Source organism: Procambarus clarkii, chromosome 55, assembly GCF_040958095.1.
Source record: "Procambarus clarkii isolate CNS0578487 chromosome 55, FALCON_Pclarkii_2.0, whole genome shotgun sequence".
Classification (NCBI taxonomy): domain Eukaryota; kingdom Metazoa; phylum Arthropoda; class Malacostraca; order Decapoda; family Cambaridae; genus Procambarus; species Procambarus clarkii.
In genome coordinates, this window is record NC_091204.1 from 16,065,388 (window position 1) to 16,093,387 (window position 28,000).

General features: G+C 36.0%; 1 protein-coding gene across 6 annotated transcripts; it reads left to right on the forward strand.

Moving 5' to 3' along the window:
• The first annotated feature begins 64 nt into the window (after positions 1-64).
• LOC123755244 (syntaxin-7) lies at positions 65-27,995 on the forward strand. 6 transcript variants are annotated; one of them, XM_045737711.2, is made up of 9 exons: positions 65-102; positions 7,936-8,048; positions 8,617-8,686; positions 9,024-9,168; positions 9,323-9,419; positions 9,631-9,779; positions 11,912-12,067; positions 20,542-20,638; positions 23,206-27,995. In XM_045737711.2, the coding sequence occupies exons 1-9, from the start codon at positions 80-82 to the stop codon at positions 23,208-23,210; spliced, it is 855 nt and encodes a 284-aa protein (XP_045593667.1). In that variant the 5' UTR covers positions 65-79; the 3' UTR covers positions 23,211-27,995. The 6 variants fall into 6 exon arrangements, with proteins under 6 accessions (XP_045593667.1, XP_069161602.1, XP_045593676.1 ...); XM_045737720.2 differs by lacking the exon at positions 65-102 and adding an exon at positions 5,589-5,726 and having other exon boundaries at positions 7,900-8,048; XM_045737697.2 differs by lacking the exon at positions 65-102 and adding an exon at positions 5,683-5,726.
• Positions 27,996-28,000: the final 5 nt, after the last annotated feature.

Here is a 28,000-nt window from a genome sequence, read left to right on the forward strand (position 1 = left end):
TGTAGTGCATTTTTGAGATTGCATATTGCTACTTTGCTGCGTAGTGTGAAGGTTAGCTTCTTTGGTGTCCAATGGTGTTATGTTCATATTTGCTGTGAGGAAGTAAGTTGTATAGTTGGGTATATTGTAGTCTTAAAGCCATGTTTCCGTTTAAATAATGAACGGTAGCTTAGGGCCTATTGCTTCTGTAGTGTATTTGTATCATCAAAATGTTTATTGAGTGATCTGACATTTTGGTTGATAATACTGATAGGCTAGCATTGTTTTGGAGTTTGTTTGTTTTTTTGCATGGTTTGCTGTGAAGTAACTACAGTAGTGTTCATTGAAGTTAGAGAACCACTTTAACTCCCTACAACAGCAACACACTGCAACCCAAGACGAATCAGACCAACTTAAGCTCCTTGATTCTGTCATCATCTCATCACAGGATTTTCCCCATGAAACTGACAGAGAAGACTGTACTGCCATCGTGATCCAGGAATTGCGTACTAAGTTGAATTATTCAATCGAAGCAAGAGACATTAAGTCAGCTTATAGAGTGGGTACCAAATCATCTGGTGCAAACAACAGAAGGATACGCGTGAAGTTAGATAGCTGCTCCCGCAAGTCAGACCTTATCACTGCTGCAGTCGCTAGGAAATCCAAGGTTTATGTGAACGAATGTCTTACCAGATTCAGACAAAATCTCTTATTTAAACTACGTGGAATTCGCAATAGATCCACTGCTATTAAACATTGTTTTGTGCGCGATGGTAAAATAATAGCTAGGAAGACTGACTCTGGAAAAACTTATGTCATAACCACTGAGGCACACCTCACTTCTTTCCTGGATGACTGTGGGATATCAGCTGAATAACCAGAACATAATTTGTAGTCTCACATACAACCAAAGTGTACTTAAGCTCTGCCTTTCCTTTCCAAAGGTGTTTATTTTTATTTTTATTTTAATTTTTACTTTATTTTTTGTTTGTCATCTTTGCCTGTTTTATACTCTTAATTATTTGTTCTTAGTTAATCCCCTTGTCACTAAACCTAGGGCTTTTTATTTCCCTGTTAATTAACCATTACTAAGCTAATTATCTTCAAGATCATTTTTTTTTATGATTATTATTTTTCTTATTATTTTTTATTTTACATTTATATTGTCAGTCTCTACTGATTTTTTGTGTTTTATTTTATGTAACTTCTGTGTCCTCCCTGGCTATCTATTGGATCTTTATTTTACTTCTAAATTGTTACTATTTTATTGTATCTGCTCTTATTCTTGTGTTTTGCTTTATCGTGTATCTTGTATCGTGATCCCTCTGTATCTCTATGCACACTGATATTGATCCTGATCAAAATCTTCTGTCTCATATCTATACCAACCAGCACATTGATCATCATTATTGTAAGTATTTCACAGCACACCAGGCTAAAAACAAACTCCAAAATAGCACCTATCTATCAGTTTATAACCAAAATGTTAGATCACTTGGTAAACATTTTGACGATTTAAATGCACTACTCACAGCACTAGGTACTAACCTATCGTTCATTATTTTAACAGAAACTTGGCTAAATAAAGACTATACCCAACTCTACAACTTAGCTGGTTATAAAGCCATTCATAACTGTAGGCCTAATAAAAAAGGTGGTGGCACAGCTATATATTACCGAGATACATTTATCTGCAACAGTGTTATTAGTGACAGAGATGACTACTGTGAATATACTTTTGCTCAGTTTACAATTAAATCCCTTAAATCCTCTTTGACTATTGGAGCCATCTATAGATTTCCCAATACTAACATAGCTTCTTTCTCAGACAACCTAAGGAATCTTATTATAAACAACAATCTCAACAAAAACCACATCATTCTGGGAGGAGACTTTAATATTAACCTGGTCAACAAAACTGCTCTCAAGTTGACTATTTCCTTAACAGCATGAACTCCTGTATGCTAATCCCCACTATCACCAAACCTACCCGAGTCACTCAAACATCAGCCACTACCTTGGACCACATATGGACAAACATAACAGCTCCCCTTGTATCTGGTATAATCTACGACAGAACAACTGACCACTATCCTACCTTTCTCATAGCTAACATGGACATAACACCACCAAAAAGCAAGAAACTTTCATTTAGGCTACACAGTGAATCAGCTTTAGACAATCTTACAGAGGCACTTCACAATATTAACTGGGATTCTGAATTCAATAATACCCATGATATAAATTCATTAGCTAACCTCTTCCTCTCCAAAACTCTAAGCCTCTACAACCTTCATTGTCCCCTTCTTACAAAGCAAGTAACTGACAAAAGATTAAACAATCCATGGCTCACAAGTGGCATTCTCAACTCAATCAACAAGAAACATGAATATGAAAAGAAAGTTAGGATTGGCCTAGTTTCAAAGGAAGTAGCTAAAAGGTACTCATCAATGCTTACCAGTATCATAAGAAAGGCAAAACTTGCATATATGTGAATAGATTCAATGAAGCAAAAGGCAACATGAAAAACACTTGGAAAACTATCTCTAGTATCCTAGGAACTAAACAACACTCACATAACCAAATAAAACTCTACAAGGATGGGGATATACCGTCAACTGATTTAGAAATGGCAAATGAATTTAATAGTTTCTTTTCATCGGTTGGTGCTAATCTTGCCAGTAAAATCCCACAGACTCAGACACATATTAACACATATCTCTCAGGCAGCTATCCAAACTCTCTTCTCCTTTCACCAATCAGCCCGGCAGATGTTGTGTCCATCATACACTCTCTAAAAACCAAGGCAGGGAACACCAGTGAAATTCCGTCCATTGTGTACAAGAGAGCCTCCCATGCCCTTGCCCCACCCATAGCACTACTGTTCAACAAATCTATAGAGTGTCACACCTTCCCTGATATCCTCAAAAAAGCAAGAGTAACGCCAGTCCATAAAGGAGGCAATCCGGCGGACATAAACAATTATAGACCAATATCAAATCTACCCATTCTATCAAAAATATTTGAAAAAATCATTTACAAACAGCTCTATTCCTACCTTGTAAAATTCGACATACTCAGCCCCTGCCAGTTTGGCTTCCGGTCCCAAAAGAGTACCAATGATGCAATCATTAGTCTCCTTGACATTATCTACTCAGCCCTTGACAAAAATGAGTTTCCGATTGGACTCTTCATTGACCTAAGAAAAGCCTTTGATACTGTTAATCACAACTACCTCTTACTTAAACTCCAGCATTATGGAATCCGAGGCCTTGCCCTTGACTACATCCGATCCTATCTTAGTGACAGACACCAATATGTAACCATCAATGATACAACTTCTTCCACTCTACCAATTACCGTTGGAGTGCCACAGGGCAGCATCTTAGGACCTCTTCTATTTCTTATATATATAAACGATCTGCCTAATGTCTCTAATATTCTCAAACCTATATTGTTTGCTGACGATACTACCCTTATCTACTCAAACCTCAACCCACATACACTAAATAATGTTGTGAATAATGAATTAAAAAAAGTCCACTTATGGATGTCAACGAACAAACTAACATTAAACATCGAAAAGACTTACTACATCTTATTTGGAAGCAAATCATCAAATGCAATTCAGCTACAGATAGACAACATTAACATCAGTAATAAAAATGATGGCAAGTTTCTTGGCCTATTCCTAGACAAGAGACTCAACTTCAGCACCCACATTCAACACATAACTAAGAAAGTCTCTAAGACAGTTGGTATACTCTCCAAAATCAGATATTATGTTCCTAACTCTGCTCTCCTCTCACTATATTATGCACTAATCTACCCCTATCTTAATTATGGTATCTGTGCATGGGGGTCTACCACTGCAAACCACCTTAAGCCCATCATCACACAGCAAAAATCTGCTATCAGAATAATAACTAACTCTGCTTTCAGACAACACTCAGCTCCCTTGTTTAAATCTCTAAACTTGCTAAATATTAACTCCCTCCACACATTCTGTTGTGTCAACTACATTTACAAAACCCTGTTCTTAAATGCAAACCATGCTCTGAAACTCTCCCTGGACAGATGTAATAGGACCCATTATCACCACACCAGAAATAAATATCTCTTTGATATCCCCAGGGTCAAACTTAATCTGTGTAAACACTCTATGCAAATTAAGGGACCTAGTCTATGGAACTCACTCCCTAGTGAATTGAAAAACTGTAAAACTTTTGCCTTATTTAAAAGCAAAACCAAGAAGTACCTAACTTCATCTATTTAGTTTCCTACACGGAGCTTTAAATTTGCTCTGTACCTAGTGGTACCCAATCTCCTAATTTTTATGTAATATCAAACAACCTTATCATTGTGTTCATTGCTGTCTTCTTTTATGTGCTAGCCATATGCTGTATTGTGACTACCAATTTTTGTCAACTACCATTCAAGCTGTCATTGCAATCAATCTTATATTGTTTCTGCTGTATTGTGCCTACCAATTTGTTGTCAACTACCATTTTAAGCTGTCATTGCAATCAATCATAGCTACCTATGTGCTTTAATATACTGTACCTATAATTTTCTCTCATCTTTTTTTTCATTCCATGTAATCTGTTATCATTTTTTTGTCTATAAATTTTGCAAGTATTTACCTCCTTAAAATTTTCTTAGATTAAGGACCTGCCCGAAACGCTGCGCGTGCTAGTGGCTTTACAAGACTGTAATTACCATAATTGTATCCTCACATTCCTTATGTACATTCTTGTATATGCATAAATAAAATAAAATAAAATAAAATAAAATAAATTGAAATTGAAATAAGTTTATTGAGGTAAAATACGCACAAAGGGATGAGGTAATAGAATAGAATAGTGAGAATAGCTCAAGCTATTCTCACCCCGTTCAGTACATCGTGTTAATACATACATAGACACACATCACAAACAATAAACATATTACCGAACATTCTGAGAGATAAACATATACATTACTCCTTAACACAAGTAGTATGGTATCAGACGTACACACAATGAATGGTTAGTGTAGATATGTGATAGCAGACTTAATTCGGGGTTAATGCCAGTTTGCATGCAGCCAGAATGGAGAAGACTATTTAAGAATATTTAGACTAGATAATGAGAAAAGTGTAACTAATAAAATAGTGACAAGGGAGAAAATTGGATAATTTTATTATTACTATGCCCTAATTATTATGTATTAGGTATTTAATTTATAATCATGATATCTGAATGTGACATGTGAATTCATGGGCCTTAAGATATTAAATTAATTAATGCTATTTTATCCTAGAATATTTTTTTTTTATCAGCAATGTCATGAAGCTTTGCCAGATGTATAACAATCCTTGCCGATGATGGGCAACTGCTGTGTAACAGAGCTTCATTAGCCAAAAGAGCATGAATATGTGAATACTTTATCACATAAAAAAACTCGTAGTAGCATGTGAGGTTATTCACTTCTTTACTAAAAAAACATTTTTGTGAAATATCGGCAATTATACAAGGTTCTGACCCCGTATTGTATAAAAAAATCCCATAAGCCCATCTTGACAGATAATACAGTGGCATACAAGACAATAAAAAATATATGAATTAATTTGATTAAAATACAATAATAAGTACGCATACAATAATAAATATATTTGATAATATGGATGTAAATGATGGAAACGACACTAGAGGAGGCCGGCGATGACAGCATCAGCTGAGAGACACATCGCAGGGAGCTGGGTCGCTGTGAGTCACCTGACTTGTATATTTACACTTTTCTACCCTTTAGCACCTCTCTGCTTCACTTTTCAGGTACCTTGGAGGAGAGGGTGCTTGTGGTGGGCGGTTAGTGGGATGGAGAGTTAGCGTAGGTGCCGTTATGAGGGTCCTTGTTGAAGGAGGTGATGAGTTTACTTACTAGGGCTTGGCAGGACGTTGACGAGTAGTGGGTGTAACTGGGTTAACTGTCAGCTTTATTTGGGGTAACTGTCAGCTTGCCAAGGGCAGCTGTCGGCTGGATGGGTGTGACGGCCAGCGTGATGGGTGTAATTTTGTATTAATGGGTCTAACTTCGAGCTGAAGGGCATAACAAGGGGGGTAACTGAGCTTGATGGGGGAAGTGACTGTTAGCTTGACAGAATTATCTACCAATTTTCCTGTGGGGACTGCTGTCAAGTGACTGATGTAGTGTTGACAGCTAATTGTCCAGGATTTCAGGGATTCTGTATAAATTTGTCAGGTTCAAGTTTAGAGCTTTATTATTGAGGTAAAAATATATATACTTCAAAGGTATTGAGTAGTTTAGGCTAGAGACCGTTGCCACCCTTCTCTGTTGTAACTAAGGGTGGCAAGTGTAAGTACTTACACTTTTCTCTGTAAATTGTAAGTACTTTGCAATATCTGGTGACTAGGGTCTAGTACATGCACTAGGAATTTTGTAAAAGTGATAAAAAATTGGATTTTGGTGTTTTTCTTGGGCTGGAATGGGTGATATATCCTATAAGATGGACTATATCATAAGAGACAAGAATAGGAATAAACCCATTAACTGCCATAATAATAATAAAGGGGAATGATGTAGGGAAATGTAGGAGTGAGAAATTGCTTGGAAATTATAGAGAAACGGTAGACAAAATTAGTTCCAGGTGCACAACCACTGATCTTTCTTGGAATGCAAAGTATTGTGCCAATCTTTTCTACTAGGTGAACAGATGCATCAAATGAAAGGAAATGTGTCCAACCATTCATGTCTTGCTTAAGGATCACAAGTTGTGCAAGAGAAAATGCTAATAGAATACTGTACTAGATTTGATGTAGAGCAGATTATAAGGGGTTGCGTAGTTACTTGGGCAGGGCAGATTGGGTGGACCTGAACATGGAATTGGGCCATCCTGAGAGCACGCGATTTCAGAGATGGACGACTTAACACTGGGTTATGATATAGAAAGATTATAATTTGTTTACAAACTATTTAATTAAATCCCAGGGATGTAGTACTGTATATAATGTTAATTAGTTAGTACTAATAAAAGTAATTAATTAGTACTAATAAAAGTAATTGATTAGTTAGTACTAATAAAAGTAATTAATTAGTTAGTACTAATAAAAGTAAAAGTAGTTAAATGATGAGTGCTGTGTGTAACAGGTTCAAGGTTCCTCCAGATTTCTCTATTTTACTCCTTTCTCTTCCATTTATCCCTCCCTCCTTTACCTGAATTAGGCCTAGGTTCTGTAATTGGCTTTAGGGGTTCCAAAAGGTGGAGTTTCATAGCAAGTTCTATGTAGGATCTTATGAGAATTTTTATTGTGGTTTGGAGAGTACTGTGGAAATGGGCTGTGGCAGCCTGGAGGAAGGACTGGCCTTTAACAACTGGCTGAGTTGTGGTAGGAGTTGAAGGTAATTCAATTGGTAACTTAAGATAATTTTATTGGTAAATCTTACCATTGCCTCTCTCTCTCTCTTTTTGCAGGCAAAAATGTGGCAAAACAATTGCCAAAAGTAGTTTAGATGATAATTGTTGTCAATAAATAGCCAAGGTTGATTACAACAAATCTGTTTGCAGTAGATGGGGTCTAACATAAAGTTATCCTTAAAGGGAAATTGCAGTGTACCGCAGGTCATATTGTACTCAAGCTTATAGTTTTTGCTCAAATTAAAATTCATAAAGTTGAGTGCAATATAGTTAGTCTGTAGTACTATATGATACTGTATATAGATCAGAGTTAAGGTCATGTGTGGATATTACAAATTGTGGACAAAAGCTCTACATAAGCTGTCGTGGTTGGAATTTGGAAAATTTAAGGATGTACATGATTGTGTATATACAGGTATTTGAGCAATTTCTACTTGCATTGCTGCTGTAATGCTGCCCTATATATATATATTGCTGGATAAATAAATGTTTATTTACTTTTATAGGCCTGAGTAAAAAAAGATTATATTCTTTTAATCAAGAGGGGCAAGCATGGATGGCATGACATCGTACCAGAGTGGCGGGGCCCAAAATGGTGACCTTCAGAAATATTCACATAATATTGGTTCAAATATACAGAAAATCTCTCAAAATGGTATGTATTGAATGCAGTTTTTAGTTGAAATTAAATGTATCTTTCAATTGTTGGATTTTTATCCTTATAAATGTAGCTAATGGTGTTGTTGACGAATCTGTTGTATAATACAAGCACTCTCAGTCTGCATAAGATGTGATCTTGGAATACCCTATTTAGAATAAATTATCACACTAAATTTGAGGTTATATGGGAAAAAATGTGTGCATTTGAGACCTCATTAACTTCACCTTTTCCTATTTCAACAAGACATCTACATGAACATTGCTATTAAATACTCCCACCACTTCTTTACCACAAATACAATGCATAATGATCTAAAATGCTTGGGAGGTGTCATAATGCAAAAATACAATCCAAAAAATACATAAAACACAAGGTAATTATATCAGTTATAGAGTCAGTAATGGGCTGTAGTCATTGGCACAAAAGCACAAATGTATGTGTGAATATGCGTTACCATATTTGTGCAGATGTGGATGTTTAGTATAGATTTTTTATATGTTTTTGTTGTGATCCTGCCTGATTTTCTTTATCCTTTTGAAGTATGACTGGTTATTTTTTCCAGTTAAATCTATGCAGCAGCTGGTGAATCAACTAGGCACAGATCAAGATAATCAACAGCTGCGAGCTCAGCTGTGAGTAACTTCTGAAGCCGTTTTTTCCATAGTAATTTTTTTTCCTCATAATAAGACTATCCAAACTTTTAGATTTATCATTTAGTGAAAAAGATGAAAATATTTCACTTGGTTGACCTACATTGAATGATTTTAACATTGTATTTCATCAACATTCATTCCTTCAACCTTATTAGAATTATAAAATATATTTTTATTGCTCCTGTTGAGTAAAACCAGTTATTTTGCAAATTACCTTTATTTCAGTAATAGTTTTCCACCACATCTCCACCCTGTTCCCTTTACCTAAATCCATAACAAATAAAATTAAATCTTAACGCTTATAATATATACTTAGACACCAGGTACAGCACTACACTGGAGGTTTGGCCAAGGACACAACTGTAGAACTTAGAACATTCAAGTCCTTATCAGTACCCCATGGTCAGGATGCTCGAACATGGCACATGCAGGCAGAACGACTTACGAGGGAGTTCTCTCAGGTATGGCAACTTGTATTAGTATGGATCATTTGCATTTGTTTTTTAAGGAAATGCTTGTAATTTTGTTACAATTTAATGATTAAATATTGGTGAAAAGAGAACTGTCTTTCCTTATAGTTTCCAATTTCTATATACAGTACACGTACTTTTCCAGGCTCTGAATGACTTCCAAAATGCTCAGCGACAAGCAGCAGCAAAAGAAAAGGAGGCACTTAAAAAGGCTCGAGCGGATTCTGATGCTCATTTTTTTGGTTAGTGTGGAGGCTATCACTTTTGATTCATAGGATCATAAAGATTTAAGACAGTGTACATAGTGTTCAAAAGGATACATAGTGATAAAAGGGGGGGGGGTAATTGGACATAACATAATATTTAATAAACTTGCTAAGTACTATACTCTTGTAAAGTATTTAAACTTCAGTTTTAAATTATTTTTATTATTAAGAATATTGTGTGATTCAGAGGATCCAAGTCATGGGGCGGCCCTTCTGGACTTGGGAGACACAGGTCTCAAAGGTCGGAATCAGCAGTCACAAATGCAGATTCAAATGGAGCAAGAACAAGAAATGCAGGCACTGCAGGAGAGAGAGACACAGATACGCCAGTTAGAAGTAAGCTCGTTTTTTAATTTGTATACTATATGAAATAATCCTGCTGTCATTGCAAACATTAAAAATGAAAATGATTTTAAATGATGTGGGATGATTATGAAGTAAATTTGTATTTCTTCAGTTCATTGAGGTTGCCAAAGAGTATAGAAAGTGGGTATTCTGAATGAATGAATGAGGCTGTAGACTTGTACAACCAGGATCAGAATCAGAATCGGGTTCACTCACAGAAGTGAGGTGAGCATGGGGAATAAGAAATTGATCAAAAATTGAGAAAAATCACTTGGAAAGTCACAGGTGGAACAAAACAAAACAAAACATTACTCTTAATAAGGAATAACAAATAAAGCAAATGATACATAGGAAGGGTAAATGATTCTAGCTCCAGCTCACCCAACTGCTACCAAGTGACAGTCAGGGTGTTGAAATGGCCTAGGTTCAAAGCCCTAGAGCACCACCAAAGGTGGTGAATATACTGGCATCCTCTGGTGCTGCATAAATGAGTGTTAATGGCAGATACCGAGCCAACTCCGTCCTCAACCATTCCTCCATTGTTTTTATGGAATACAGTACTTTGGAGCGAGTTTTTGGAATAGTAGGATGCCAGTCTTAAAGTAGGAGTCTAAACTGAATCTGAATTCTTTCCAGTTTAGGTCCTCCACCACTGGTGGAGAAAACTTATGATACAAGGTTCTGGTTTTCTTGTTGCTAGTGTTCTTGTTCTCCACAGAGAGGCAGATACTCTTTTGTTGCACTCAGATTTTAGTGGAAAGAAGTTGCTCCAGTCTTCAAAGGGTTTTCTGGAAGCTCCCTGTTTTAGTATTGTTAATTGTGCCTTGTTCGTATGTTCCCTTTTCCCATGATGATGAGGTGTGGCAGCTTTCCATTCAAATTCCCAGATTGTCTGCAGCTTGGGTTGCTGTAAACTGAAAGGCTTGGACCCATTTGGCAGAAGTTCATTTCTATTCTGCTCATAAGAGCTCCTTTTATCTTCCATGGGTTCCATTTATATCTTCCATGTGTTCCACCTCTTCCATGTCGTGTACTATGACTATTTTGGATGCTTTGCCAAGGTGGTAAAGTCACCTCTGCTGCTTCTGCAGGATATGGTGACTGACAGTGTGACTCATTGTGCCTGATGTCAAACTGTGTTGATTTTTTTTCAGAAATCTGCTTGGTCACTTTCTTTACTGTTTGCTTTATTTTTCAGAGGTGGAAGTGAATTGAGCTTTTATTACAATTGGTACATATTTTCTACATCTCCAGCAGGTGTTTCAGTTCAAGACAAATGCTTTGGCCCTGGTTTTAGTCTGTTCTTGGCACTGTTTTGCTCAGATTTTGTATCAGGGTGGGGTTTCCAGTGCACCAGTTACTTTAGCGGGTGTCGATCCACCTGTTAGCCCTTCGGCTTTGAAATCGCAACCCTCCAGGCATTCGCCCATGTTTGGTGGCAAGCAAGGTGCATCTCAAAAGATATTAGGTGCCTAATATCTTTTGTTTTTCAGTTGCTCTCAGTTTATGCACCGTTTTTCTCCTTTCCTATTGGAATTTGGGGGGCACTTTGGGTGCCACATTAGTAAGGGTGGCAGCAGATCAGGACACCAGGTGACCTGTGCTGTCACCTGGTGGCAGTTGATTGAGTAAGAGCTAAGGTTGTTGATGCACTGCTGACTTATTTCTTTACTTTCTATTTTCTTACTAAGGTCAGTAGTTTGTTTTATTTTTGCCTGTAACTTTCAATGGGTGGCTTTCTTGGTTTGGCTTAAAATCTGATCCCCATGCTCACCTGTGCCACTGAGTGAATTCTGGTTCTTGTTTCCAGTAGACAGTGCAAGTTTCAAAGATTTAATGTGATTTAAATTCTTAAGCATTGGGAAGCTACTGAGGAACCTCCCAGTGGCATTTCTTTACACTCGACCCTTCTATATTTAAGACCATGGAAACAAGAATTATATTTCTGACATAGTAAAGGGACCCTCCCCTCTCCCTCATGTTGACATCAGCAGCAGCAGTAGTAGTAGTAGTACCTGTATTCTGTTTGGAAGCATTATGCTCTTTTAAATGTTTCTTGACAGCTTCGTATTGACTATTTAAAGTTTATGTTTTTTTTTGCATGAAACCTTTCAATGTTTCAGTCTGACATCATGGATGTTAATCAAATCTTCAAAGACTTGGCAACAATGGTTCATGAACAAGGTGAGATCGTTGATTCCATCGAGGCCAACGTTGAAGCTGCCCAGGTTCACGTGTCACAGGCATCCACTCAACTCTCTCAAGCTAGGCAATATCAGGTACTTTTAATATTTTATATATGCTGAGCAGTAGCTTAATAAATTGACTGATTTAAGTATTGTGTAATGCAACCACACTGCTAATGTTTATTTTATGCACAAGTGCACATAAATTTGTGCAAATGCACTTGTGTGTACATGCATGAACACACACAGGACAGGAAAATGGGACAGAAAAAACAAGTTTGGAGAGGGGACAGAAAAATTAGGAAAATTGGAGGCATTTCCATGCTGGTGAAAGAACACCTAAAGGTAAATGAAATAATGATTACCAATCCACGAGAAGTTGGCATAATGGCACTGAAGATTTATGATCAGGATGATAAACTGATACTCATAAATTCATACAGTCCACCATCATGCAACACATGGACAAGAGAGGAGCTGGACCATAAATGAGAGGCCCTTATAACAATCATAGGAGATATTATACAAAAAGTGGATAAAGATAGATCACAACTGCTGGTAGTTCGTGACTTCAACTTTAAATCCATAGACTGGGAGGCTTATGAAGCTAGAACGGAGGATTTTTGGACCTGTAGATTCATAAACCTCATCCTGGAGACATTCATGTACGAATTCGTTAAACAAGCTACAAGGATGAGGGGAAACGGATGTTCCCTCCATGCTGGATTTGATATTCACCAGGAAAGAGGAAGATATATTTGACATTCAGAATATTCTTTCCCCTCTTGAGCAAAAATGGCCAAGTTATTTTGGAAATAAAGTATGCAATGTGTTAAAGTATAGAAGAGAATGAGGAAAGTGAATTGGTTAAAAAACCTGATTTCAGGAGAGGACACTGAGGGGAACTTGGAAAGTTCTTTAATGAATTTGATTGGAAAGTCTTGTTGTTAGGCAAGGAAGTAAATGAGAGATGTATGTCAAGTTTTGTGAAATATATAATAAAAGCACAACAAATTTATACCAAAACATAGGTGCAGACCTAGACAACAGGATTGGTTCAACATAAATTATGAGAGGGCCAGAGACCAAAAGACACACAAATGGATTCAAAATAGGAAGAGGCCAAACCCTCAATCATACCGAGCAATACAAAGCAACAAGAAACAACTACAGAGCAGTGAGAAAGGGGCTGAAAGAAAATTTGAGAAAGGGATAGTTGACAAATGTAAAACAGAACCAGGTCTTTTCTATAAATTCACTAAAAGCAAATTGCAGATAAAGGATAAAATTCAAAGGTTGAAAATGGGAAACATATTCACGGAAAAGGAAATGTGTGAAACATTAAATGAACAGTTACAAAGTGGGTTTGTGCAAAATGAAATTCTCAGAGAATCGGACACAATAAGAATTCCAAGAGCATAGAGCACATACATTTGTGTAGAGATTAAGTGGGAAAAAATGCTCAAGGAGCTAAGTAGAAACAAAGCAGTTGACCCAAATGGAGATTCGCCATGGGTTCTGAGAGAATGCACACCCGTGCTGAGTATTCCACTTCAATTGGTTTTTCAGGTGTATCTATCTACAAAAGCCCTGGTAAAATGTATGCAAAAAGCTAACACAGTTTCAATCTACAAAAGTGACAGTAGGGAAGAAGCCCCTTTAATTATAGACCTATATCATTGACGAGTGCAGTAGTAAAAAACTGGGAAAACAATTAAAACTTAATGCGTAGAACACTTGGAAAAAAATTATATAACAGACAGTATGGATTCCAATCTGCAAGATCCTGTGTAATGAGTTTATTTAGTTTCTATGATATAGCCACAGAGATTTTACAGGAAAGAGATGGTTGGATTAACTGCATTTATCTGGACTCTGGACCTAAAAAAGGCTTTTGAAAGTGTCCTACATAAGTTGTTCTAGAAACTGGATTTACATGAGTGACAGGAAGGCTTCTAACATGGATGAAAAATTTTGACAGAAAAATAAGGACGGTAATCACAGGCACTGTATCGGACAGAAGAAATGTCATGAGTGGAGTACCACAGGGTTCAGTTCTTGCACTAGTAATGTTCATTGCCTACATAACCAACCAAAAGGAGTACAGAACAAGTGAACATGTTTACTGATGATGCTAAGATACTGTACTTGGGAAGATAAGAAACTTTGACGATTGTCATGCCCTTCAAAGAGACTTGGATAAAATAAGTGTATGGAGCTAAGTATGTATGGAGCAAAGCGATCTAGATTTTGCCCTTTATAGGCACTTACCATATATATATAAGCATTGACAAGTGGGCACTCATTTAACTACTGTACCTTGTTTGTATCATGGGAAATACAGTATTTTGTTGATCACCCTTATGATAGTACAGTATACCTAGTTAAATTTGTTGCTGATTATTAAATTCAAGCTCAGGGATTTGGGTGAATAATGAGACCAAGAGTATTGAATAAATATTGAGGTACGATGGAGAGGAATCCACACCCCTTAACTCCTCAGGTGCAGGTTTGATGCCATTGTACTGCATCAATATTTATTCATAGATTCATCACATTCATGTGATTTCATTCTGCATCACGAGCATTCTTACAGAAAGAATTGTATTCTTGTGCCAGAGCTGCCTTTTGGCAACAATATCCAGTATTATTGCAGTTATACGGGGCTTGTGTGTACAGTATGAGCATGGTTATTTTAAGCATGTTCTATCAGTATGATATAATCTGCTAGTATATGAAATTAAATCTATTATCTATGTTTTATAGCTGGAATACAAGAATAACGATTGTTTCCAGATATATTCCAAAAGCTTTTTTAGTATCCAGTATGATGCTTATTAAATGTTATTTTGCTGAATACAACATACAGTATATTTTTTTAATTTATCAGGTGTTAGTGTTGATGCATTGTGTGATAAGATGTACAGTAAACTCATCAATACAAATATTTAATAAATTTTCCATTAAAAAAAGTTATATTGGTGATTAAAACTAATATGATTTGTTGTTCATTCTCTCTCTCTCTCATCTCCTTTTCCATACAAAATGATAGAATTAATCTTAATACAGCACTCTCTATACTATATATCTGATTATGTGAAGTAAGCAGAGGAAATCATCCTATATATTTCAGTACTTCACTAACAAATATATTTTTTCAAAGGAAACCTATGCTTCCCTTCACCATTAATATTCTCTCCTGCACAATGTCTCTATTTTAGCTTGATTGAAGTTGTATTGTTATCAATACAGTATCTTCTGTTTTACCCTTCCTCTAAGGAGTCCCACATCTCTACCTTCTTGGTGAATTTGTTTCAAATGCTCATTCCATCTTCAGAGAGACTAACTTTTTTCCCCATAGGAACCCACTTCATTGTGGTGGAGAGTGTAATTACCCAAGTATAATTACGTAAATGTAGTTACAGGATGTGAGCGACGCTCGTGGTGTCCCATCTTCCCAGCACTCTGTCATATAACACTTTGGAATTACTGATGGTTTTAGCCTCTTATCACCTTCTCACCTAACTTGTTCCAACCCTCTAACACTCTGTTTGCGAAAGTGAATTTTCCTATATTTCTTCGGCAGCTTTGTTTGGTTAGTTTAAAACTATGACCTCTTGTTCTTGAAGTTCCAAGTCTCAGGATATCTTCCCTATCAATTTTATTGATTCCTGTTATTATTTTGTATGGAGTGATCATATTGCCTCTTTTTCTTCTATCTTGCATATATCTTGTTTTGGCATTTAATGCCTCTAACCTTTACTCATAGCTCTTGTCCCTTCAGTTCTAGGAGCCACTTAGTAGCATGTCTTTCCACCTTTTCCAGGTTGTTGATGTGCTTAAGATATGGGCACAATACAATCGCTGCATATTCTAGCTTTGGTCTAACAAAAGTCGTGAACAATTTCTTTAGTATTTCGCCATCCATGTACAGTATTTAAAAGCAATTCTGAAGTTAGAAAGTGTAGCATAGACTCCTCGCACAATGTTCTTTATGTGGTCCTCGGGTGATAGTTTTCTATTTAGAATCCCCCCAGGATCTCTCTCTTTATCAGAATTCTTTAAAGATTTCTCCCATAATTTATGGGTTGTGTGGGGTCTATTTCTATGTTCTCCTAATCCACATTCCAAAACATGGCATTTATTCACATTAAATTCCATTTGCTAAATGGTGCTTCATATACTTATTTTGTCAAAGTATTCTTGAAGGGCATGACAATCATCTAGGTTACTTATCTTCCCTATTATCTTAGCATCATCATCAAACATGTTCATATAATTCTGTATTCCATTTGGTAGATCATTTATGTAGACAATGAATATTTCCGGTGCAAGAACTGAACCCTGTGGTACTCTACTTGTGACATTTCTCCAGTCGGACACACTGCCTCTGATTATTGCCCTCATTTTTTTATCGGAAAATTTTTCATCCATGTTAGATGTTTACCTGTGTTACCTGTACCTGTCAAATATGTTCGTTTCCAGAACAACCTTTTATTTGGAAGCCTGTCGAAAGCCTTTTTAAGGTCCAGATAGATGCAGTCAACCCAATCATCTCTTTCCTGTAAAATCTCTGTGGCTCGATCATAGAAACTGAGTAAATTTTTTACACAGTATCTTCCAGATCGAAAACCATACTGACTGTCTGATATTATGCAATTTTTCTCCAGCTGTTCTACCCATTACATTTTATTTATTTTTCCAATATTTTGACTTGTGTACTCTTGTCAGTGATACAAGACTATAATTGAGGGGATCTTCCCTGCTGCCACTTATGTAGATTGGAACTATGTTAGCCTTTTTTTTTTCACACAATTGCTATGACTCCTGTATTCAGGGAGGCCTGAACAAACAGTTTAAGTAGAATGCAATGTGAGCTCAGGTGCACATTCTCTCAGAACCCATGGTGAAACTCCATCTGGATCAACTGCTTTGTTCTTACTTAGCTCCTGGAGCATTTTTTTCACTTCATCTCTAGACACCTCTGTGTTCTATGTTCTCTGGAATTCTTATTGTCCGGTTCCCTGAAGATTTTAATTTGTACAAAAACACTTTTGGAACTTTAAATGAAAAGTTTCACATATTTCCTTTTCATTTTCCGTGAATTTGTTTCTCATTTTTAACCTCTGAATATTATCCTTTACATGCAATTTGTTATGAAGTTATTGAATAGGCCTGGTTCTGTTTTACATTTGTCTGCTATCCTTTTTTTTTTAAATTTCTTTCTGCCTCTTTCCTCACTGCCGTGTAGTTGTTTCTTGGATCTTTGTATCGCTGGTATGTTTGGGGATTTGGCCTTTTCCTATATTGATTCCATTTTTTGTCCTTTGGTCTCTGGTCCTCTCGCAATTTCTGTTAAACCAATCCTGTTCCCTAGTTCTGCATATCTGCTGTGGTATACATTTTTTGTTCCTTTATCATATATTTCACAAAACTTGACATACATCTCATTTACTTCATTTCCTAACGGTCAAATGCCTTAAAGACATTTCTAAGTTCCCCACACTGTCCTCTCCTGAAATCAGATTTTTTAACTGCTTCAACCTCCTTATTTTCTTCCAGATTATAATACACTGCATACTTTATTCCCAAAAAGATATGGTTACTTTTACTCATGGGAGGAAGGTACTGAATGTCAAATATCTCTTCCTCTTTCCTGATAAATATCAATCCAGCATGGAGGGAACATCCCCTTCCCTCATCCTCGTAGCTTGTTTAACATGTTGAAACATGAATGTTTCCAGGATGAGGTTTACAAATCTACAAGTCCAAAAATCCTCTGTTTTAGCTTTATATGCCTCCCAGTCTACGGATTTGAAGTTGAAGTCGCCAACCACCAGCATTCGTGATCTAGTTTTATCAGTTCTTGCTATAATCTCTCGGTATTGTTATAAGACCCTCTCGTTTATTATCTAGCTCCTCCTCTGTTCATGTGTTGCATGGCAGTGGACTGTATGCATTTATGATCATTAGTTTATCATCCTGATTGCAGATCTCTAGTGCTATTATGTCGACTTCTCTTGGATTGGCAATCATTATTTCATTTACCTTTAGGTGTTCTTTCACCAGCACAGCAACGCCACCGCCATTTTAAATTTTTCTCTCCTGTCTCTAAACCGAGTAGACCCTTGGGAATATAACCATTTAAAATATCATTTTCAAATTTCGTCTCCGTGAGTGCAACAATGTCTGGCATCTGTAGCTGTATTACATCACTTAACTCCAGTATCCTTGATCTCACCCCATCTATGTTGGTGTACATGTATACAATTTTCAGGAACATGTTTCCCCCCTCTCCTTATTCTTCACTACCCCTTTCTCTAGGGATTTTGTTGGTTTGTCTTTTTGTACCATTTTACTGACTTGCCTACCCCTATCACTTTGTAGAAAACAGAATTTATTACTTTTTTGTTCCTGCTCTCAAATAGACGTTTTGCCTCTACGAGGTTCAATTACAGATTCTCTGTCTTCTCTTGAAAGATCTCTTTTTAATGACTATAATTTCTTTGTAATTTCCTAACATTCCTTAGTACTACTTCCATCTGTTTGGCGCCGTTTTTAGGGTGATTCTCAAAGGTTGATCTTTTCCTTTTACGTACCTGCCAATTCTCCTGTAGTCGCAGACATAATCTATGGTTGCAAGACCTTCCACTAGCCCAACAATTTTATCTACTACTTTCACTTCTTCTACAGCTCTTTCTGACCTAGATGTAATCTCCTTTTCTTTGAAACCAAAAATTATTAAGGACTTGCCTCGATCAACTATGTTTTGCACCATTCTCGGGTTTGATGCCAGTTTCTTTCTGACTTCCAGACTAATGTTTGTTTTATCTTGGTTGCTGCAGTGTTTGGCTTCCATTACTGCTTCTATTTTTTCCCTCTCCTTGGCCACTTGTGCATAGGTGAGTTGCATATCCTTCTTGCACTGTTCTATTCCCTGTGTAACATCCTCTATCTGTACTGACAAAAGTTGTTTTTCCTGTTGGATTTCCTTACCTAACCTATTGTAGTCATTTATGTTTAAATTTGCTTTAACTTTTTTTTTTTTTTTTTTTTAACTTCTTCCAAAGCCATTTTCAAGAGTTTATTTTCCTCTTCCATGGCTCTGCAATTTGTTTCTAAATGATTATTTTCCATGCATAAGTCTTTCACTAACCCCTCAAGACCTAATACTTCTCAAGTTATCATTACTTCGTCTTAATTTGCTGGATTATTTCTATGTGATGGTTCACTTTAATATCTGATTTTGCCAACTAGTTGTGTAGACTGCTTATATCAATGCTTTCTTCATTGAAACCATCAAACTCTAGCTCTGTTTTGTTTTGCCTCTTGCCGGCGGCCATCTTGAATGTCGTCATCTGCACTGTGAACACTAGGGGCAACTTTTTCTCATCCAATTTGTTCACTTCCCTTGGCACACTTGTGTTCTCACCCATTTTTCCAAAGCACTACACCTTTATCTTTCTCGGGACACCCCTCACTATCATCAACTTGTTCTACAATACTTAGGAATTTAGAAAAATCCTGGAGCTCCTCTGATGCAGGTGTTGACACAAGGGGGTGTGACCTTCTGTCTCAGACTCAAACTAGTGTAATCACCTAGGTGTGTTTACAGACTACATAACTTCCTGGGCATAGGATACAAACCTATTTCTTGATCTTCACTTTCAATAATTTTTCTGTTTTTGTGTTATATTGCCTTAATTGAAGAGTTTACTGTAATCATGTTTATTTACAAATATGTAAGAATGTAGTGCTAAAAGCATCACACAAGGGGTCCATCTTATTACCCAAAGCTTCTCAAAGCTTCCTAACAAGCATCTCAAGGCTTCCTAACATTATGGTAGTACAGTAATGAATAAATATGATATATTTACTCATTATAATGTTGGTGCTGAATGTAGAACATGGAAAAACATTTTTATTCTGAAAAAGTATCATTTCACAACGAATTAAGACAAAAATAAACTGCTGGTGATGCCAAAGCAAGTCGACGGTCCAAGTGACAGTGTTGTGGAGCGACTTATCCAAGACACATTGTTGCCTGAAGAGTGTTTGCTGGCATATCAGCCTCCTGTACCTACCTATCTTAGCCAACCTACCCAAACATAACCTGACAAAACCTAACTTTACTACATAACCCTAACCTGACAAAACCTAACTTTACTACATAACCGTAACCTAACTAAACCTAACCTATCCAAACCTAACTTAATATAACCTGTATGCAACAATATATCTTGGATAAGTCGCTCCACAACATTGTTGCTTGGATCGTCGACTTTCTATGGCCTCTTATGCCATTTAGTTTCGTCTAATTTTGTTATAACCTTATATTATTTCAGAGTAAAAATGTTTTTCATATTCTACCTTCAGCACCAACATTATAATGAGTAAATATATCATATTTCTTCATTACTCACGTAATACTAGGAAGCTTTGGGTAGCTTTGAGTAGATTTGGGTAGCTCTGGGTAATTAGACGGACCGTCACACAAGTCTTCAAGAGGCCAGCACATTTCAACATAATTATTTTAATTTTATAATTTCTCTTTTTTTTTTTTGTAGAACAAAGCACGTAGAAAGAAGATTTGCCTTGTTGGTATTGGTATCATACTGTTGGCCATTATTATTGGGCTCATTGTTTGGTCTTCGTCAGGCTCAGGTGAGTCTTAGTACACTGCAGTAAATGATGCATTGTTTTGCATAAAAAAGGCTTATGCAAATGCATGTATAGTTTGTCTTCAGATAAGATGGAATTAGACTAAATTTCAGTTTCTGTAAAGATGAATTAATACTTTCATATATCATGCCTTGCATAAACTAGCAGTCCTCACCGAGCCTATTGGACTCTGACCTGTCGTAAAAATATTACATAATCCTTGGGGTTGAACTTAAAATCTTAAATGCATATTTGAGAGATTTTTGCCATCAACTCCAAGTAAGGAACCTAAATTATTTTTACAACAGGTTGGGTGGAGATTGGAATTTTTGTGAAGGCTTACTTGGTACATAACAAGAAATTTGAATCTTGATTGTAATTTCTACCTGATTCCAACTAATCGCTTATAAAAAATATTTATTGTATGTATTAATGTGTATTTGTTCTCTGTATAAATTATGAACACATGCTTTTTTGAATGGGTGTTGGCATGTGTATTTAATGAGTGAGAGTGAATGAATAAATAAAAATATAAAAGCAAGTGCCCTCCTTTCCCTCCACCAGAAAACAAAAACTTCTATTTTAAGGTATCTTGTATGTTTTTTGTTGTTGTTTTTTTGGCTATAGAATGCAACCCACAACAGTTAGCCAACTTCCAGGCATCTATTTTTACTGCTAGCAAAACAGGTGCATCAGGTGAAAGGAAATGTGCCCAAAAGTCTGTCCTGCAGGGTTTGTATTCTGCACTTTGTTGACAACCTCGCTATTTGCTGTTGCATTATAAATTTTCTCCCAATCTTCAGTGCTGTCAGTGCTGATTCCAGTTTGCAATTGTCAGTGTTTCCTGGGTTACCTGGCATGGCTTTAAATTATCTTCTGGGGAAACTCATTCTATGACTTTAAGTAAGAAGCATTTCGTCAACCATCTGCCTTCAACCCCTTATGGAAGCTTGTCTAGAAGGATTATACAAAACTTTGGGGGTTGATTTTTTACATCAACAGCATCACATATCCATTACCTGCACGTACCTCCTGGGGTGCAGATAGCTCTTCTTGAATTACACTCTTGTCTAAACTGAAGTGTGGATGCCCAGAGTATTCATCAGCTTCCCCTTGACCTTTTGTCATCTTGATGCTTTGCATCACAATGACTTGGACCTCAGATTGGGAGCATTCCTTCCCTTCCCAACCCAGAGCTTGTACTATACTTTATGTGGAAATTGGTGTTCCATTTTTAAAAGATCTTCAAGATCGGTAATGCCTTCAGTGCTTTGTACGGCTTTTCTGTAGTCCCTATTCATGCTTGTACCACATCCTTGCAGGATGTGGGCACTTCTGCATTCCCCGTCTTTTTCCAAGTTCTCCTCCATCTTTGCAATCCAGAATCACTGGAGAGATAGCTACTGAGATAATTGGCTACTATGAATACTATATTACATACTATAAAATGTGACCTGCTACTTAAATAAGAAACTGGGGAATATTTGTGGCCATTACATATTACCACCACAGATTAGCTCATGTCTGTGTCTGGTCTCATGTTGACCAGAGACCTGTAGCTTAATGTTGGACCTGCAGTGTTTCGCTAACAGTCGCTTGCTTTCTTGTTGATTATCTTGATTTTCAGGATGATTGAAAATTTTGATTTGTCACTGTTCCTATGCATCACATGCTCTTCAGTAAAATATTTAATGAATCCTTTGATATTGCTCAAGTCCTTTTACTCATGTATTGGCATTTAAATATCTATGATCTCTATAATATTCTTTTAACGGAGCTACATAGCCATACTGGCTTAAGTGTGTCCTGTTGATAATTGCTTGCTTATCAGAATGTTTGTTGCTGCTGGCACAAAACATGCCAACTGAGACCTTTGATGAATATGAAAATAACATACCCTACATCTACTGACATAAGCTTCTATGCTTGCACACTTGTCTTCCTGGCTTCTTTTGATAGTAGCTTCCAGTACTTTCACACTCGCACATGTTGGTGCATTTACGAATACTGTTGGAGCCAACACCTGTGTTTCGAATTACAATAACCCCTTCACTGCCCATCTTTTTCGTGCGACAACTCCATGGTACACATGAAAAAATTAATTATAAATTTTTTTCCCAATATTGTTATGATGCATTTCCTGATCACGGAAAATTTCTACAGATTTGCTATGTACGAGTAGCTTACTTAGCTTACTTTGGCTGTGGTGGAGAAAGGCAGTGGTGCCACTGATTCACAAGTGTTGATGGTTAAGATGTCCTGTAAAGGTCGCCCAGGCTATGGGGCTGGCGGCAATTGCCTAAATATATTTATATCTAATTATTTCAGTGTCACTGACTTGTTTTTCGCTGATTTTTGCAATTATATTATGCCATAGTGTATTTTTATCAATTTAAAAAAAAAAGTGCATAACATTGATACACACAAATACATTTGTGTTGGTAATTTACATACAATACCTTTTTCATTACAAAATTTGTGGTTATAATACTGGATGTAATCATTTTAATTATTCAGTATATCATCAGACAATATTATTTATTTATTTATTTTTATTATTATTATTTCAGGATAAATCTAGACGGAAGGTGGTTCTAATCACACTTACCTGCCTCACGATTGCCTTGGTGATTGGTCTCATTGTCTGGGCTAGTAACTGAGAGGAAAATGGTCAGTGTAAAATTTGCGAGTTCAAGAGATGGTGGCATTGGAAGGAAATTTTGTTCCTGTAAATTTTTAATATTCATTTGATTTATGTGGAGGCAAGTTGTGGATTTGTTCATTGTCATTGTATGTAATTTTCATTAGCCTTGACCACTGGAATGATGTACTTTACTTTATGTTGGTTTTGGGGCTTAGCGTCCTCACGGCCCGGTCATCGCCCAGGCCTCGTAGTAAAAGTTTTTCTTTGTACAAATTTGTTAATTATGATTAAATTTACTTTATTAATATACCAAATGGAATGTAATATAGTTTGTGATATAAATAGGAGCTTCAAGTGGCACTGTAACAACTGCAGTCAGTCATGTTTAAAATGACACATTATTGCATGCAGCTATCTACCAGTATCATGCTGTTGATACTTGGTGCCTCTGGGCTATATGTTCTGTAAACAAGCTCACAATCATAGTCATTTAAGCTTTTGCAGAACATTATTTAATCCAAATTCAAGTGTACAGTGACAAAAATTTTGGGAGGGGGGAAGGGGGTGAAGGTATTCAATATGCAGTATCTCTATAAATCAATATTTTATTAAAGTCAAAAGAAAGGTGGAGTTGGACATAAAATAGTTGAAAGTTGTAGGCCATTTGTTGGGCATAAATTCAGTGTTGCAGCATTATGTTCATATTGTATTGTATTTAGAATGATAGCTGGCTGTAATCTTCAACAGTGATTTCTTTTGTATGAATTCACTATAAAAATAAACTAAATACTGGTATTGTATGAAAATTTTTATGCAGTATATTTTGCAAAATTTGGGCAAGTAGTGTAATAAAGTCACCATCATATACAGTACAGTATTTGTTTTTCAACTGTTCATAAATATTAATTACTAATGGATATTTTTTTTTTTTTTTTGTATATTAATTGGACCTGCTAGATGCAGATGAACGTTAGTTTACCTCGTATAAACCAGCCTATACTGAACTAATGCTTCATGTTCAGCTTTATTTAAATTCTTTACGTATTTCATTTTTACTGTTTTAATCGGATTTTGTTTTTTCAAGCTTTAATGTTACTATATTAAATTTTTAATCACCTAGTAGTTAACCGATTGGCTTAGAACTCCCTGTTGAGAATTACTAGTGGAAATCACCACGGAGTGTTGGCTTACTGCTCAGCAGCCACGCTTCCTTGCTAAATTTTTATTCTGAACCATTGCATTAATTTATAAAACAGATTGGGTGTGTTTTAGAGGCCAATATCTGAATTGTGAATGATATAGCAATATGTTTTCTTCTACAGTCTGTGGTTATCTGAATGTCCTATGGTAGGGACTTATTCTTCAACTTTTCCTATTAGTTATACATTGTAATTTTGTCTTTAATTTGGGAATTGTGCAGTAATACCTCATAATGTTATGGACGTACCATCAGATTCCATAAGTTTCAAGTTCTTGGAAATTTGGGGAATGTAAGGAATAAAAATAAAGGAAAATAAATTGAGCAAGAAATTTATTTAAAACAAAAGGTGGTTGGACTGAAATACAACTACAGTATAAGGAAAGCAAGAGATTTATACTGTATTTGTTTTTGGCAACATATTAATGAATAATGAAAGGCAGTTATGTTGCTAAAGTGTTTTAAAATCCATAACACTTCGTTATAGACTTGCCCTCCTCCATAAAGACAGTACCAAGGAGAACACACAATAATTTAAGTGCTTTAGCTAAAATGTGCAGGATACATGTCATGAAAGGCTTATAATGTCTCGATAATGTATTGTAATTTTGGCATGATCAAATTATGCTATTACCGAACCATGAGTATGGTAATACTTGTCATTAGAATCGTACAAAATATTGTACCCATCACCAAGCATATGCTGCAAATGCTCAGTCACTAACTGCTCCCAAGTACAATGCATTTAGCTAAGTACTGTGTATAACTAAGCAGAGGCCACTGTAAAGATACATTAGATAAATGAATATAGGCATTAATAAATATAATGTGTGATGTCAGAGGTAGTGCTGAACTAATGTGCGTGTGCGCCAGGTATTGAGCTGGATGCCAGCAGTAACGAGAACCTGCATATAAAATGATTGCTGGATCGTGGTGCAGAATAACCTAACTAATTCCAGTTTTGGGTTCGAGGCCTAAATCCCAACAACAGGTGCTGACCAAATATGTGAAACATCCAAGATAATGGCAAGGCTGAGGCAATGTAATGAGTAAGTACTCAATTGTTAATCTTGATGTTTATTGTTTAGTTTTTAATTTGCACTTGGGAAGGGCAGAACTCTTGGCCAGAATCCTCTTCTCGAATGGTGCATTTTATGACCGATATATTTTTTTTAACTATTACCTGGTATAACTAATGAAATTCTAAAAGTGGTTACTGGCATTTTTCATTATGCCGAGTAAAAGTTTGGTTCAATTGATCATTAGGACCATGATTAAAGAAAAGGGTTCAATACTTTATACAGTACAGTATTTTGTTTGCTATTAAGCTAAATTTGATATACAGGGGTAAATTAGACCTTTAAAATTTAATGCCTTTCCACTTGAAAAAAATTGAGTGAAGGGCATTTTAAATCTGGTTATCAAAACATTCTTCTTTCAACCTTGCACTACTCATGCAAGCATGAACTGTTTGAGGACCTCAAACTTTAATACCTGTATGTATAATTTCTTTTCATTGGTAGACAACTGCATTGTAGCCATTCATTTGTTCAGAGAGATCAGTTATAGTTACATGTCTTTACTGTCCCAGTCATTTTGATGTATTCGTACAAGTGTGTGATGTCATTTTTATGATGTCTTATGTTCGTAGCTCTTGTGACAGAGTCCATTTTAGTATTTGATGGAAATTCCTTACTAGTATTGATATTAGCTAACCAAAAGATTTTATATGTAATGAGTAATTTTTGTCTTGAAAATTGTGATACTTTGGTAATACTGTACTTGTTATTCTCAAGTTCATCTTAGAGAAGCCTAGTACACCCAACTTTATTATGTGAATGAAGGTTTAGTGTACTAGATTGTGTTTTTGTAATGCAGTGTCTTGTGACCGAAGAAGTATGTGTTGTATATCTTAAATGACTAGAAATGTTTCATAAGCTTTTATTTACATAGACATTTTGATGTTTTCCAACATGGTGTAAGGAGAATTATTTTGGAAAATAAAAGTGTTGATTTTTGCTTGAGATGTTTGTAAAGTCTTGATGTATGCAACTTGCTTTATGAAAGCTGCTGCTGATAAAGAATACTACAGTAGTTCATCTTTCCTTGTGATCTTATTATTTTTCTTTCACTTAAAATAGTCATGCATGGGTTATATTTTTGGTTTACACTTTAATGGAAACTTGTATTTTTCAAAGAAAATATACTGTTGTACTTACATATTTTTACCAATGTAAATTGTAACCTTCATTAGTCTTTAATCAGTTGGTCATATGTTCTTATTTAGTCATACAGCTTTAATAGCAAAATATTATAATTTTATATATGGCATATCAGGTGCTTATTATTTAAATTACTGCTAAGTGGAGAGCCATTAAATTAATATCCAATGTTTTAGTATACTAGTCAGGAAAATCATTAGTGCCAGTTAACAGCCATTAAGTATTTTTCACTAATGCCTTTATTTACTGAAATTACCTACCATTCCATTCACCAACTTTCCGACTACCATTTTCCACCATTCATTCCATTTTTTACCTACCATTGTTTTCCTTGTTTCTGAATTATTTATCAAAGGCTTGGTGCCTTCTTTTGGTAATTATCAAATGGGAAGACAAAGTCGCAACATTGTGTTTTAAGTGTAATACTGTATAATGTTCGGCATCTGAAAATTTGGTGCAATAGAATGAAACGTACATTTTCTTAAAATTTTAAAACGCCCAACCTACAAATGTAAAAATAAAGTGAGGACACTTCAGTCCATCCTGGATAATCATCAGGTTGACTCAATAATGACCAGGGACAGACCAAAATGTTGCCAACTTTATTTTTAGATTTGTGGGCTGGGTGTCTAAATTGTCAGCAACATTATTGTGACTTGCATCTGCTTAAAATGTTAATTTAGCATATATAACTATTCAGTACTGTATATAAATATTACATCTTTAAGGAGATACTTTACATTCGAGTGCAAGTAAATTTATTGAGGTATTGGTTTACATTATTTCTTTCATCATCTGTGAGCTACTTGGCTGCTCACAGATAATCTTCAAATAGATTGGTCACTAGGATGAATGAGTCAGAGGTTACGACCTAATATTGGCACAGCCAAAAGGGAAACTGGTAAGTGAGCATGGTGGATGGGTATACTAAGACTGCATGTTCCTCACACTAGGATGCATTAGCTAGCTGTTTTAATTGTTGAGCGTTGTTATTATGTATGTGAATATGGTAATGCATCCCCGCCCCATGAAAATGGGAGTGGGGGGTAATGCAATGGTGGGGGCAGATATACTCGTAAACTGTAAAGTAGCGTTCCTCATGCTCTAAAACTTGTATAATATATATATATGTATATATATATTAATTGGAGCATTTGTGCATTGTACATAGTAAAGTATTATACATGTGAGCATCATTCTTGGTTAAAATCATTTATATTGCATATAATGAAACTAGAGTAGTTATAAGCTTCTTTATGTAATCTGAGTAAATAAATTATATATATTATAATAAAATACTT

Coding starts and splice junctions, on each gene's coding strand:
- LOC123755244 (XM_045737711.2), top strand. CDS start 80: ATGTTCATATTTGCTGTGAGGAA. Junction 8,687..9,023: donor CAACAGCTGCGAGCTCAGCT/GTGAGTAACTTC, acceptor ATATATACTTAG/ACACCAGGTACAGCACTACA. Junction 12,068..20,541: donor CTCAAGCTAGGCAATATCAG/GTACTTTTAATA, acceptor TTTTTTTTGTAG/AACAAAGCACGTAGAAAGAA.